This window comes from Trichinella spiralis (genome assembly GCF_000181795.1).
Source record: "Trichinella spiralis strain ISS 195 chromosome Unknown Scfld1, whole genome shotgun sequence".
Classification (NCBI taxonomy): domain Eukaryota; kingdom Metazoa; phylum Nematoda; class Enoplea; order Trichinellida; family Trichinellidae; genus Trichinella; species Trichinella spiralis.
Genome location: NW_003526940.1, coordinates 2,445,759 through 2,460,644, shown reverse-complemented (window position 1 = coordinate 2,460,644; position 14,886 = coordinate 2,445,759). Strand labels below are relative to the sequence as shown.

The 14,886-nt window shown below is 26.9% G+C and overlaps 3 protein-coding genes across 3 annotated transcripts; 1 reads left to right on the top strand and 2 right to left on the bottom strand.

The window, feature by feature from the left end:
• Nucleotides 1-1,156: 1,156 nt before the first annotated feature.
• Nucleotides 1,157-2,214, bottom strand: Tsp_08930 (conserved hypothetical protein). Its single transcript, XM_003382025.1, has 4 exons — nucleotides 2,198-2,214; nucleotides 1,960-2,042; nucleotides 1,669-1,838; nucleotides 1,157-1,291 (listed from the first exon to the last, which is right to left on the bottom strand). The coding sequence occupies exons 1-4, from the start codon at nucleotides 2,212-2,214 to the stop codon at nucleotides 1,157-1,159; spliced, it is 405 nt and encodes a 134-aa protein (XP_003382073.1).
• Nucleotides 2,215-7,894: 5,680 nt separating this feature from the next.
• On the bottom strand, nucleotides 7,895-11,261 carry Tsp_08929 (conserved hypothetical protein). Its single transcript, XM_003382024.1, has 6 exons — nucleotides 10,863-11,261; nucleotides 10,522-10,591; nucleotides 10,063-10,142; nucleotides 9,667-9,880; nucleotides 9,466-9,541; nucleotides 7,895-8,183 (listed from the first exon to the last, which is right to left on the bottom strand). The coding sequence occupies exons 1-6, from the start codon at nucleotides 11,259-11,261 to the stop codon at nucleotides 7,895-7,897; spliced, it is 1,128 nt and encodes a 375-aa protein (XP_003382072.1).
• Nucleotides 11,262-13,085: 1,824 nt separating this feature from the next.
• Tsp_08928 (hypothetical protein) lies at nucleotides 13,086-14,104 on the top strand. Its single transcript, XM_003382023.1, is given in 6 exon segments — nucleotides 13,086-13,099; nucleotides 13,154-13,236; nucleotides 13,331-13,343; nucleotides 13,354-13,380; nucleotides 13,401-13,465; nucleotides 13,923-14,104. 6 exon segments carry the CDS (start codon nucleotides 13,086-13,088, stop codon nucleotides 14,102-14,104), a joined length of 384 nt encoding a protein of 127 aa, XP_003382071.1.
• The last annotated feature ends 782 nt before the right edge of the window (nucleotides 14,105-14,886 follow it).

Here is a 14,886-nt window from a genome sequence, read left to right as displayed (position 1 = left end):
TGATAAAATTCACTTGAAGCACTTATTAATTAATATTTTTAATAATAATATATTTAATTTATTTTAACAGTTAGTTATTTTACCATTGTTTCTTTTTGATGTGAGAGAAAACTTTCTTCTCGTAGGCAGTACAAATGGTATATCTTCAGGATGTAATGAATTACTTCTATAAAGAAAGCAATTTAAAATTAGAGATTATATAATTAAAATTACGCTAATCTGTAATAATCAACCCTAGTGTCTATTCAACAGTTTATTTATTTATTCATTCATTTAATTTGACAATTGAAGTTAATATTGGAGTTTATTTATTTATTTTATTTGACATTTTGTTTTCATAACTTACTAAATATATATGAAATTATAGTTATAGATAATTATTTTCAACTATTTATAGTAATGAATAGCTATGAACACATTGCAAAATAAAATATTATAATAAATAACGCAAGAAGTCCATAAGGAATAAAAAAAAGCTTTTTTACTGATAAATTTTGCATCAAAATTTATTTATTTTTTACATTTTAACATCATTTCCATGTTTTAATTATGACCGATATATATGAATTGATGTAATTAATATGAACAAACTATTAAATGAGCAGTAGTGATAACTGACTGTTCAAATTACGTTTACATTATCAACTATTTTTTAATTAAAATTCACTAATAAAAATGCAACAGAAATTGGCATTGCTTAATTATTTAAATTTGCAACAAACAATATTTTATTAATAGTAACTTTTTATTAAATAATTGTGCAAGTAAATAAAAATACAATTTAGCTATTTATAATGTTCTAATGTTTGTTAAAAAATATTTTTATAAATTACAGAAAATACTAAATAGCAAAATAATTTTATAAATCTTTCATCATTAGATTGGAAATTTAAACCGTCTTGTTGTGGTGAAATAAATGCCAGTCACAGTTGCTATTCTCCAAATTCGCTAAAATCTAGCGACAATAGGAACATCTGAGAAATGGCAGATATTACAAACTTCTTTTGAGGGCATAAATTTCATCTGAAAGTCCATTCATTATTTGAATTATAAATGATTTGGAAAAGAGTATATGATAAATTGGTCCCCTTTCTAGCACATTGACATGAGGAATAATGAACGTCATCTCATCGACCGACCGGCGAAGGTAGTAAAATTAAATTTCTGGCAACCTACTCGTTTGTATTGAGGATTGACGAAAATCGATTGAACAATGCCATTTGTTGTGAATATTCAATGTCTTTAGTTCTTTGGTGATGCAAATGGCTGCTGGCTTGTTGCGCTTAGATATCTGAAATGATGGAATAATTATAGGTAAAATAGCTTGAAATTTCAATCTTTTTCATCTAAACTGGAGAGAAAAAAAAGAGCTAACAAAAATAATATCCATATTTGAAACATTTGATAAAGTAAATCTAAGGTATAAAATGTATGCAGTTGTCTTATTGTCTAATATTGCAACAAAAGAACTTTAAAAGTATTTTCATTTTTTCTCTTGAAATGCTACTGCTATTATTAATAATATTATTATTATCACTGTTTTTTTATTTGATAACTTTTAAAAGTTGAACTTCAGTGAACTTCATTTATTTATCATGTTATGCATTTGATAATTTTTAAGTTTTGTAAAGATGGATAAATTCAATTTTGAATGCAATATTTATCAACAGACGCAGTTATGTATTGACAATAGATTGGATTGGATTGGATCAATTTGCTTTGAGAAAGCATTATAAAACTATTTGTTAAGCAATCATCGAATCCGATAGCAGCAGTAGCAGTAGTAGTAGTAGTAGTAGTATTAATAGTAGTAGTAGTAGTAATAGTAATAGTAGCAGCTTATTAAACTCAAAGATTTAAATAAAGGAAATGTCAAGCTGAACTTTATGTAATGAAGCATTTTCATTGCATTGTTAAGCTCTTTCACTTAATTTACGCCCTGAGAATTATTTGATTTACTTTTAAGCAAAAGGGCAATCTCAGTTTTAAGAAATGTGAATAAACAAATTTTCAACTCTGAACCGCCATCATCAGTTATAATTCTACTAATTTCTGTAAACAATAAAAATAATTCGTGTTTAACAAGTTAATCATATCTTCTTGAACAAACATAAGAATATAAGCTTTTAATAATCATTTTCTACGCCACTCTACTGATTTAACAGCTTTTGATTTCATATAAAACCTACATATATACACTAGTTGCTTGCACATAATTTAAACAAATGATAAGCTTTTCGACTGAAAAATTTCTCAGTGACGAAGAGTGTTGATTTAATTTTTACTGCTCAGTTTTTGTTAAGCTTTGCAATGCTTGATGACAAGGTTGATTTCAAAAAGATACAGATAAAGAGTTCGTCATTAAAACAAACAGTGATAATAAAAATATATTTATACAAAAAAATAATAAATTTTTCATCTTTATCAATAATAATCTGATTATTTGCTTTTAGACGTAAAGTGGAATTTTCAAAAATATTTATTTAAATATTTCATCAACCGATTTTTGAAAATTATCAAAAATGATCAATAGTATTATTATTAGCAATAATAGCGGTAGCATTGTTGTTGAGGTGAAATGAAAATACAAATATAAACAAAAAGTTATTTATTAAATAATTCTTAGTTGTAATTTTAAACATTCTGTACAAGGAGAATGCAAAAAATTAATAACTGTAAAAAATAGCAATTGTGTTTCTATTTATATTAAAGTTTATTTCAGTTTAATCGAGTGGGTGTGGTTGACTGCTTATAGAGAGTTGAGGATTATCAAACGAAGATTATAATGACCAGTAGAATTGATGATAGCATTTTGGAGTGATTTTTGCATTGGAAAGTTAAGTGATTGATAAACAGCGGTTTCCTTTTCAAGTGGAGAATTTAAGATTCATCTCACCAATTACCAAATTTCAAAAAATCTTCCATCTTCTATTCAAGAATAAATGAATCTCCAAAGATTGACTGCCATCTTTTTTCTTTTCTTTTCTTCTTCTTTTTTTAAACCATTTATCACAGAAAATCAATAAAATAATACATGCCCAGGCGAAAAGCTTTTTGGCTTAATTCAAAAAACATTCAAAAATGCTTTTTTGAAGAATTTTTTAAAATATCCTTCCAAACCAACCCAAGCATAAACCGAAAGTTATAATTGAATTATCGTTAACAAAATGCGATAAAGTGTTTTTTTTATTGACACAAATTATGCATGTATACAAATACACTAAGCATGCTGTCATGATTACCTTTCTTTTTTTGAAAATTATTTTATGCCAGCATGCAAAATTCAATGCATGTCTCATTACATAATTATAATTATTATTTGAAAGAAATTCGAAGAAAAAATTTTTTTTTCTTTCTATCTAGAAACAGCTTGACGTCAAGAAATAATTCTCAGAGCTCATTGGTGATTACATAGTACATTCATTACATAATATGTATAGTAGTTTTAGTACATGTATATTTTTTATTTTCACTCTAATGTGATAATTAACAGCTGAAATTGAAATGAAATAAATAGTTTTGTGTGAAAGTTGTTAAGATTCAATTGAAAATTTATTAAATAAAATCGCAGCAATTAAATGTATCATTTTCTTTATTTTTATATATCTTTATTGAACATTATCAATTATATAAATGTAAATAAATAAATAAATAAAAATATGTATATAATGGATATCAAGTATCAAGACGTGTAGAATGTGTGTAGCATCAATAAGTATATAATGAATTTAATAATCAAAAAATATGATTGCAATATTTTATGAGAAAGAAATTGTTGCACAGTTGTGAAAGAAGAAATGCTTTTAATGAAAACTAAAATCATGCTATTTAAATGTAGATTTTATTTTCTACATTTTTTACAAGTATAGAGTAGAAATTTAAAAGTAGTGCGTAAAAAATAATAAGCTTATTGAAAAAATTATGAAATTCATTTAATTTCGTATCATAATAATAAATATGGGATAAGAATTCACTTACGAATGGTGTTAGCAATACGTTTCCATAAGAGTGGATGCAATGATTGGAAAGTAAAAGTCAATGAACATGGACGCCTTGTCTTCTGATATGCATGTGACCAATCATTTAATAGGCAGAGTTATATACAGCTGCTTGTAAGCAAACTGCACTAATGAGCAAGTGAATTTTCATCCGATGTCAAGATAGCCAGCAATTGATAAACACAATGAATATTTTGTTTCAATTCTTCTTCTTCAATTATTAATAATTTTTTCTCTCAGGTGTTCAATTTCTCTCACTAATAATTAAACTTTATTTTTCAAAATAAAACTTGCTTTACAAGATGACATTGAACAATATTAATAATGATAACACTAATACCAATAACAAACGGAATTTTTAATCAATAATTTCATCTTCATGCAATAAATTATTATTTATTGTTTTACTTTGTCGCATTTGAAATTGCATTACTAAACTTGCAATTTTAAAAAATATAGCCCATCTCAGAAATTCAAGTAATAATAAATTGTAAAACATATTAGAAAATGCAAACTTTTACTGCAAAGTAAAATTAAAATTAATATAATAGAAACTTTCATTCTAATGCCTTTCAGTTTCTGTCAAAACAATGACAATCAGTATTTTACAAAGTAAATTTTGTGTTGTTTAATAAAATTTCATTTTAATTAATAATTTCAACAATTTGATAATAAAAATTATGAAACATTCTATTGATATCGTTTTAATATATATTTCAAATAAAATATAAAAATGAGAATGTTCACGATTTATTTTGCAAAATTAATTTTCGCTCTAATCGAAAATATGATTTTTATACATTTCACTTTTATGATTCTGGTGAATATGTTTTATAGATCGAATTTGGAAAAATCAAAAAGCTCTGCATCTTTTTTTCAATGAAAAGCATTTTTGTTGAAACGGATGCAACTGTTTGAATTATAATTACTGGAATGAATTTGTTTAATTAAAATTAAAAAAAAACTTGCATAAATAATAATGGAAATGAAAATTATTTTAATCATCCTCAGTTGCAGTTCCAGTGACTATTTTCAAAGTTTGAATAAATAAAAATAACATTAAAACATTAAAGAAAAATTGTTGCAATATTTTCCTTTATTATAAAGCTAATGTAGAGTTTCTTCCAAAATTTCAGTGGTGGGAATATAACATAAAGTATATTTATTTGCAGTTATACTTTTATTTAATATCAAAAGAATCAGCTTTTAGCTTGCACTGAATTGTACTTGATTTAATATTGTTGCTGTCTGCTGCATATTATTTGTTGCTGTCTTTTTTGTTTTTTTTATAATATTTGTTCCAGAAATGAAAAATTATTACTTAAAAAGTTGCAATATACTGATTTTATGTAAGATTGGGTATAAAAGTAAAAATACAAAATGCATTTCACATATTGCACATTGTTGTTACTGTAGTTCATTTAAATTTACGTAGAAACAATAGTAAAATTTTTAAAGTAAAAATAAACATAAAAGTTGAAAAATTTTGTTAATTATACCTTTCCAATTTTCATCCAAAACTGAACAAAACACTACAGTCAGTCTTGAAAGATAAATGCAAGAAAAAGGAAGAAATCAATTTAAAATGGATCAAAATATGTCAGATTATTTTTAACAATTTAATAAACCAGCTAGAAAGAAATAAGCATGCCTTTAAGCTTAAACCGTGAGTCAAATTATCTTCTCGATCTGTCAAAAACGGTGACATCATTTTATAAAAATGATAAAATGTGCAAATCAAAATATTTCACGACTTGTTGAACAGATTTACAATTTTCATAAACAAAATTCAAAATAAAAAAGTTATTTCATAATTGATGCTCAAAATATGATAATAATGTTCAATTATTGTTTTCCTATATATTGTTAAATATATATATGCATTGTCTAGTCAAAATCTGTTTGAATTAGTAATTATTATTTAAAATTATCATAAAGCGATAAAATGAATAAATGAATAAATTCTTTTATACATGCAGATTTTTCCAGTTTATTTATAAAAAATAAACTTACTTTGAAAACAAATCAAAATTAATCCTCCCTTCTTCTGTGTAGGAGGAAGAGGGGGATAATTTTCAGCGAAATACCTTGCAAGTTGAAGAGTCATTTAAGATGCTGTTTTAACAAAAAAAAATAATTCATGCTTCTACTGTGAGACATGCACTTGTTTAATGAAGTAAATTAAGCTTTCTCTCTCTTGGTCGCTGAGTCATGGAAATTTATCTTGAAGCGGTTCTTTTTGATACCAAATTTTTAGCATCGTGAAAATCAATTTCCTGTTGAGCTAAAAGCTACTAAAGTAGGAAGAAAAATTGACCTCCAAGAAAATACTTCTGAGAAAATTAATCGCAATCGCTTATTGCCAGCTTTCACGTGCTTGGATTTGTTGTTTGCAAGCGGTGGCGATTTGATTCAAACTTCGCCAGTTCAAAAATTAATTTGACACTCCAATCTCAGTGCTTGTTGCTCCTGCTTTGGTCAAACCCACAAGGTTTTAATTAAAAAAGACGAAAATTCTCCTTTTTCAATTCATTTTTTCCTCTTTAATATTGATAATAATTTCATTTAAAAAAATGTACATTCTATCGATTGAATTTTTCTGATTGATTAAATTCAACAAAAAACCAAAAAAAAAACAAAAAATTTTACTTTCAGAATGAGCAATGGCAAATAAAAAAATGAAAAGCACATTTGTGGAGCATCAATTATAGAGAAAATTCAAGGAAATTGAATAATTCCACTCAAGGCAGGCAAGTACTGCTTGTTGGATTTTTAATTCACTCGAGTTGATTAAATAAATTTAAAGCAGAAGAAGAAATGAAAAAACAGTAAAGATGGGCTCAATTTATGTACCATTGCCAAAAATAATCATGGAAATTCAATTATAAAAAACATTTTCTGTTTGACGTAAACATCTTTTCCAAAATACCGATGCTTTTTGTTTTTCAAGCTAACTAAAGCCCACCCACTGACTGCACCATTAATTAATTGTTGTCTGCTTTTCATTTCAGTTTTATAATTCATTGTTGAAATTTGAATAAGCCAAAACCACTACTTGACTTATCATGACATTATGTGTGGCAATTAAAATTACATTACTCCGATGTTAAAATTCCAACAACAAAAATTTGATTGAATTTCAAATTTTACTTTTCAAATATTTACCGTTTAAATTAAAGATTAATACAAAATATTTTGAATTTTATTTTGTTTACAACTAAAAGATAATTTTTTTCTTTGAAATTAAAAGTTTCAAAATTAAACTACTACTTATCAATTCTTTTTAAACTGCAACTCCAAATAATCAATCAGAAAGGCAAACGTTAGCCATTTGTAGCATCATCTTGTAAATATTAAATAAATAATGCCGTCAGTATTATATCACAAATAACTAAATGAAATAAATTCTTCAATTATTTATTTCAAGACTAAATTAAGTTTTTACTCCAGTTTAAGTCCAAGTTGCCCAAATTGTACTTATTTCATCTCAAAAGTACATTTTTTTTGCATACAATTCACTGCATATAAGAAATTTTTAAAAATAAATCACTAATACAGTCGAACTTGGTTAACTGTACAATATTTTGGCCTAACAAAATTTTCTTTAGTTAATTATACAGTAAAATATTGGATAAGTGCACAACTTGATTAAGTGCTAATTACTGTGGTCCACGGGATTTACTGTTTGCAATAAATAGTCCTTAGCTGCACAATAGGTGCGTTCCTGGTTGCTTTACGTTCATCTGATGCTCAGCAAAGTTTATTATTTATTATATTAGAATAAGCAAGCATCTCACAGACAACATCAACTAGCCCAAATCAAAATAACTACTGTTTTCCCAGGAAGTTACTCACAAGGAAGCAGTCGCATATCTCATGACAATTCAGTCATATTTTCACAAAAAACAGCATAAATCTGACAAATCTGAACTGAATTGAAGAGCAGCTAGCAACGCTGGTGCCACAAAAACTGCTAATAATCGCTTGTAACCATAATTCAAATCTACATTGCCGACTATTTTGCATGAAATAAATGGACATTTTTTCGCATTAAACCTATTCGTAAATGTGAAGTTATTGCTCCTTTTAATTACTCTGCATAATTCCCAACTTTCGATAAGTGCACAACTTAAATAAGTGCATGGAAATTCTTGCCAAATTCCATGTGCACTTAACCAAGTTCGACTGTAACAACAAGCAACAGCATGAGCAAAAAATTGTAATCAAAATTGAAATTATAAAACGTTTTAAAATTTAAATAACATAAGTGCAATTATATGGTAACTACAGATCAAAAATCATTTTTGAAGAAAAAGCGTAAAATTTGAATATTTTAGTTTTTAAAATTTGAAGAACAAGTTGTTTCAGTATACTGTATGAAATTTTTTATTTTAAAGTAAATTACATTAAGATATTAATGGCTAAATACATTACAGTACTTCTGTACAATGTGAAATTACTTTGTTTTCAAAAAATTTCATTAATAAGTATATAATAATTTACTTTGATAATAAGTACAAAAAGTAACACGTGATATTTTATAAGCATTTTATTTCAAATTTCATCATATTGCAAATATTTTAGACCAAAAATATCCACATTATATTGCCAATATTCAGATGCTTATGTTAGCATCATATAAAAATGTAAAACTAAAAAAATACAACATATCTATTGCTTAGTAATCTATGGATAAAATGTTTTTTATTTTCACCGGTGAATACTAAATACATGAAAAATTGTTTTTATAAAGCTTTCTCCATCAAAATAAAAATTAATTCAAACCAAAAAAAATGAATAAATCATAAATTCATTATTCAAAATTACAAATGTATGTTTGTCATTTATTTTCGTTGAAGTTTTGTTTGATAGCTGAAAAATTGTTTTAACAGATCTTTTTAATTTATTGAAGATATTATTTATTTATAGTTCATTAAAATTATTGCTAATTTTTAATTATTTTGCTCAAGTTTTATTTGACTGTTTAATAAAAATTTCTCTGTAATGTTGATTACCACTTTGAGCATATGCATGCGATTAATAATTCTTGATATAATTACAGTTTCAAATTTATTAATGCATCAGAATGTAAGTGCACTCCAAAAAATAGAAGATTGGTTTTTTAATTTATTTATATCTTTGATTGCATGCATGCACTTATATTAAACTGTATAAAATATTCATCAAAATAAACTGTTTAATAAATGCAAGTTTAGCTTGTAATCATGACTATCAATAACAAGATTTTTGCCATTTTTTAAATATTTTTTCTGTAATTTTACTTTAACTGTTTTATTTTGCAATATACTTCATGTGCAGTAAAAACATAAAATTTATTTATTGTAAAACAGATTGAATAATACTTTTTGAAAAAATACCACATCCAAACATTTGACAATAAATTATATTAAATCAGTTTGATTAATTTTGAAAATTTGTTGCAATGCAGGCAAAGCTGTTTGATCACTTTTGTCTTTTGACAGCTGATCGTGGTTGAGGTGGTGGTTGATCAACTCGAATATTCTTGACCATCTTTTTTAAGTCTGCAACAAATTTCAAAGCATTAATTTAAATTTTCACATTATTTTAACTTTTTTTCTTAAATATCTTCTTAAATTCTTAAATATCTTAAAATAGCTTTTTATGGCTAACTTATTATTCCACTTACTGTCGTATTCAACTCTGGTGCATTCATTGAAACAGCGAGCAAATAGAGCTTTCAACTTGATGCATCGCTGCTTTATTTCGTCACATTCCACCATTGGCGCCATGCGCTCCATGCACGCATCACTCAGCATAACACATGCATACCAGGCATTCTCCTCTTTGGAGCATTCTGTAGATCGGCAACTGTAATCTTTGTCCATCCATGCACTTTGTTCCTGAACAGAATTAGAAATCTCACAATAGCATTTTCAAACAGAATTTTTTGAAAAATTTCACTGAACATGCGTTGAACAATATTTTCCAACAAATACATTCCACAAATAGAAATTTACCCTTTTTTATGTTTAATTTTCATGTTAGAATGAAGCAATTTATAAATGTGATACTTTTAACAAACCAGAAGAACACAAATAACACCAGTAACGTTAACATAAAATCTTATGCCTGTGTCATAATAGCACATGTTAGCAAATGTTGCTATTTAACAATAATAAAAAAAACACTATTAAACATTAAACGGTGTCAGATTTTGTATTGTTTCGAAAACAAGTTTACGAAACTAGCTTAGCAAAAGTTCAAAACTAAAAGCTTCTGAATGGGAATAAATGAAGCATAAAGCAACTCATTTTACCCAGTTAGATAAATTGTCCTCCCACCAACTGCACACCCCAGAACAGTTAGCTAACGGAACAATTACATTTTTACATATTCTATTTGCATTCTGTAGAAACTAGCCCAGAAAACCGGGAATCGGCATGACAATTAATATACAACATTATATTAATAATAAAGGAGCAAAAAAATTTTCATTATTGTTTGCTAACCATACCAAATACAATTTTAACTCATGACTTACGTTTCAAACAAAATGCTACAGCAGTTTGTACCTTTTTGATAAAGATATTAAGCTGTTGTAGTCTAAAGTTCTTTTTTCATCAGTAAATATAAATAAATTTTTGCAGTTTAATGCCAAAAAACATGAACTCAAAATTTTGCAAAAAAAATTAATTGTAAAATATTCACCGTAACATTAGCTTCAATCTTGGCTTAACTGGAAATTGCATTTTAAAAATTTAGCAACTTTTTTTATTAGAAATTTTACGAATAGTCTGACAAAAAATGCTGCTTGTTTACTAGTTATCAAATACATTTAATAAATTAATTAATTAACTGCGTTAATATAAGTATGCAACTTACTGGGGAAAAGCCGTCATCAAACGGGATTATGTCTATAGATTCGTCACTTGCAAATGGAAAAAAGTCCATGAATCCCGGAGGAGGGGGTTTGTTGGGTCCGAAGCGATCTCTTGGTGAACCTGGTGAAGGAGGCGGTGGTAAAGGCTTGTGTGGAAATTTCCAATGGTCACCCCCGTGTGGATCTTCATCGCTGTCATCATTTTGTTCCAGAGGTAAAATCATCGATCCATCTCTTTTACCTAATCTTGAATGCGTATCTCTGTACAAATATTTTGGGTGGATGCAACTGACCAAACTTATGCTGCCCAAAAGCGCAAAGAGCATAAACATCACCTTCATGATTGCAATTGGTATATTCTGCGATGCACAACTTGCAGTGTTATTTATATAGCCGTTCATAAGCATAGAAATCCGGAAATTTTGGAAAATGACAATTTAAAACTAGCTGCTAAAAGAGGAGAAACCAGACTCCATTTTTGTATAACTTTGAAACAAAACTGGTCATCGTTTAAAAGTGTTCAGATATGAAATTGCTAACTAACTTTTTGATATACGTCACATTTGCAAAATTTCCATGCTGACATAATTCCAAAATCGTGAAACTTCCCCAAAATAACTTCATTTAAAACGTTTGTATTGCAAAGCAAAAAATCATATGCAGATGCATTTTTATGTAATAAACAAAAAAAACTGAACAAATCATATTCATGGTTCATAATGCTTATACAAAAGAAAACAGCAGATGGGACTAGTGAGAAAAAATTTATTTTCATTTCAATTTGAATTTTTTTTTCTTTTTATTACTTGCTTACAAATTCTGCTAAGATAAGTGTATTTGTATTTTTTCTTTGATATATTCTCTCCGTTTAGCTAATAACAATTGCATTTAAAATGAACATGCATGAAATTATCATAATTTCGTATAAAAATTAATTTTATTATTTTATAAATCAATGTCAAGAATGATTTTCGTGACGTAATTTTGTAAACTAGTAAAGTATCCGGTATTCAAAAAAAAACTAAACAATTACGTTGAACAATCATGACGAAGCAATTTTTTAAGCTATTTACTATTGTTGTTGTTTTCTTAATTTAATTTAAATTTACATTACAACACTCTTTGTAAATAATTTGCGGTGAAATGAATTTTAAAAGAATCATTTTTTTATTTTTAGCTGCAATTTTCCAATGAAAAGCTGTATTTAAAACAAGTTTTGAAAATGATATTCAAAATGGAAGTATTTTATAATAATAATAATAATAATGTTTTATACAATAATGAAAAATTACTATAATAATAATTACAGTAAATTAAATAACAAATTTGTATTATTATTAATATGCTACGTCATTTGCAGCCGGAGGGTGGCTTCAGACAAGAAGAATGGGACGAATGCTTTAACAATAACAGAAGGAAAAAGGATGCATCAAGAGTGTAATTATAGTTACAATGAAAGAAATACTACTTCCTGCAATTGTAACAAACTCTTAATGAAAAACAGAAACGTTTCCACAAATACAAATTTTTATTGTATTTTTTGCGATTTCTTGTTTTCGTCTGGTAGCATTGCAATAGTGCTAAGAAAGTTATATTATATTTTGACTTTATCAGACTGATAGCTATCAGAAGAACAAATTTCATAATTATCATTTCAAAGAAAACCATTACAGATCTGATTCTATAATACATGAGTCAATACAATATTTAATTAGATACACTGAACAATTATTTTATTAAAGCGGTTTACAAACTTTAATAGCAGAAATGCATGAAATCAGTGTGGTTATTTCAACATACTTATCAAACATACATAAATACCCATAGACATTTTTCTTCAATATACAATGAGCTATGACGATCACATACTGGCCATTAATAGAAAACAAAAATTACTTAAGGACATACTGTTTGCAAGAATATGAATGACTGAGAGTGACAGGCAAGATGGGATAAAATGAAAAAGCTATCTCTCTTGCATTCTAACAGTTTCATTTCATAACAAATTTGTATAATACCATCCTTCTTCTGAGCAGAAATCGATTAACTTTTATGTGATTCATCAAAAAGTTCTATACGCTTTCACTTATCCTCCTCTTTTGACTAACAATTGTGTAATTTGACAAATATATTGCAGTTTTATGAGTGCTATTAACAACTCTCGTGTATTATTTTATTCACCTTAAATCAGTGCATTCCTGAAACGTGCAAACAGCTGACAACAAATGTACACAAAGCAGTATGTATTTCATTCTCGGCTATTTGTATAAAAATATTAGTATGTTTGATTCAGAACACAGTGCAAATCAACAAAAATGTTGTGCAAAGCAAAATATTGCATGGAGCAATTTTTATGTAAAACAGTTCCTAAAAAATGTAAATTTCAGTAAGTTAGACAACCCAAAAACATCGAATAAGAAATATTATCTTGAACTTAAGTAAAATTTCTTAAACATATTTTTTATTTAAGTATATTACGTGAAGTTTTTATAGTAGCTATTTGATTCGACTTGCACATATGTAAGTTTACTGTATTACAGTAGTATGCGTGCACTTAGTTTAGGCAGCTATCGTATGGAATATGTGAACTTTTTATCAATAACTGGTATTTTCGTTTAAATGAAATATTAAATTCTGATTTTAATGATATTGATTTTTATTCTGATAAATTTTATAAAAATGTCACTTGTTCAGTAATGGAAGCTAATAAGCTGAACTATTAGCGCCGGTGAATATTCTATTCCAAAGTAAACATTTTCACGATAAGCTGATAGCATATTAGAAAGGAAATATGAAATAGTGGGAGGAATTTGTTTAGTGATATTTGAATGTTCTATTCCCATGGCAGCATTTTCAATTTTAAGCATTAAATTCAAATATTTTATTAATGTTTGCAGATGTGATTGTTTATAGTTGTTGATTAGTGCGTTTGTGCTTGCTTTGATGGTTGAATTTTAGGTTGGTTGGTTGGATGAGTTTAATGCAAGTTGAGAGTTCGATTTTGAAAGGTCGTTATTGGCCTTTCGAAATTGCAAATAATATTTTTGATGGTGTTTTTGAAGTCGCAAAAGTTGTTGGAAATATCATTTTAAGAAAAACTTGGATCACTGATATATCATCCGAATATTCCCGCGGTCTTTATGAAATATGCAACGACGGTGGTATACTTCTTTTGCTTTCACATTGCAAAAAAATGGAACGTTGCATTTGTTTACGTTGGGAAAGACAAAAAATGCTATGGTAGGAAAACATTTTTCCTTAAAGTTTAAAAATATTGGGCTTGAAAAAAATGAGGAATTTTTTTATTACGTATACTTATGCAATTTATTCTGCCATCATGATGCACATATTGCATTTCAATATAAATTTTTAAATTATTTGAAAGATTTTTATTCTTGTTAAAAATTACCTGAAATTTTAGGTAAATTTATTATTTTTTCAATTCAAATGTTTTATTTATTAGCATTTAAGATATAGAAGATATTTTGCACAATGCATCTGACTTTTAAAAGTTTGAGGTATATTTGTATTTTTTTATTTCAGCATTTTCAGCAGTTCCAATCCTTCTGTGGCATTGGAAATGTACCACAAGTTGATGAATATTTCCTCCCTTATTCGTGCAATACGTAAGGTGTATTTTAATTATTTACATTTGTTTTGATTTGTCAACTACTAAGATGCACTTAAAATTTAATCAGTTATTTGAAATTATAGAAAATGTTAATATGAAAGGTTGATTTTTTAAAATTATTTTTCAAAATTAATATTTTTAGCGAATATATTGCAGTGTTGTATAAGAAATTTTATTTGCGGGTAGACAATTTAAATAAGCAATATGTATTATTTAAGCAATGTTTATTATGTTAGTTTGAATTTATATAAATGGAAATTGATCTTCAAATATTCGTGATTCTTTGATTATAGATAGAGATGCAGTGCTTGGAGAGTTGATGACACTGGTTAAAGAGCAACCTCACTGGGAGGATGTCCACTATGCTGTATATTTAGGGTTGGACAATTATTTCG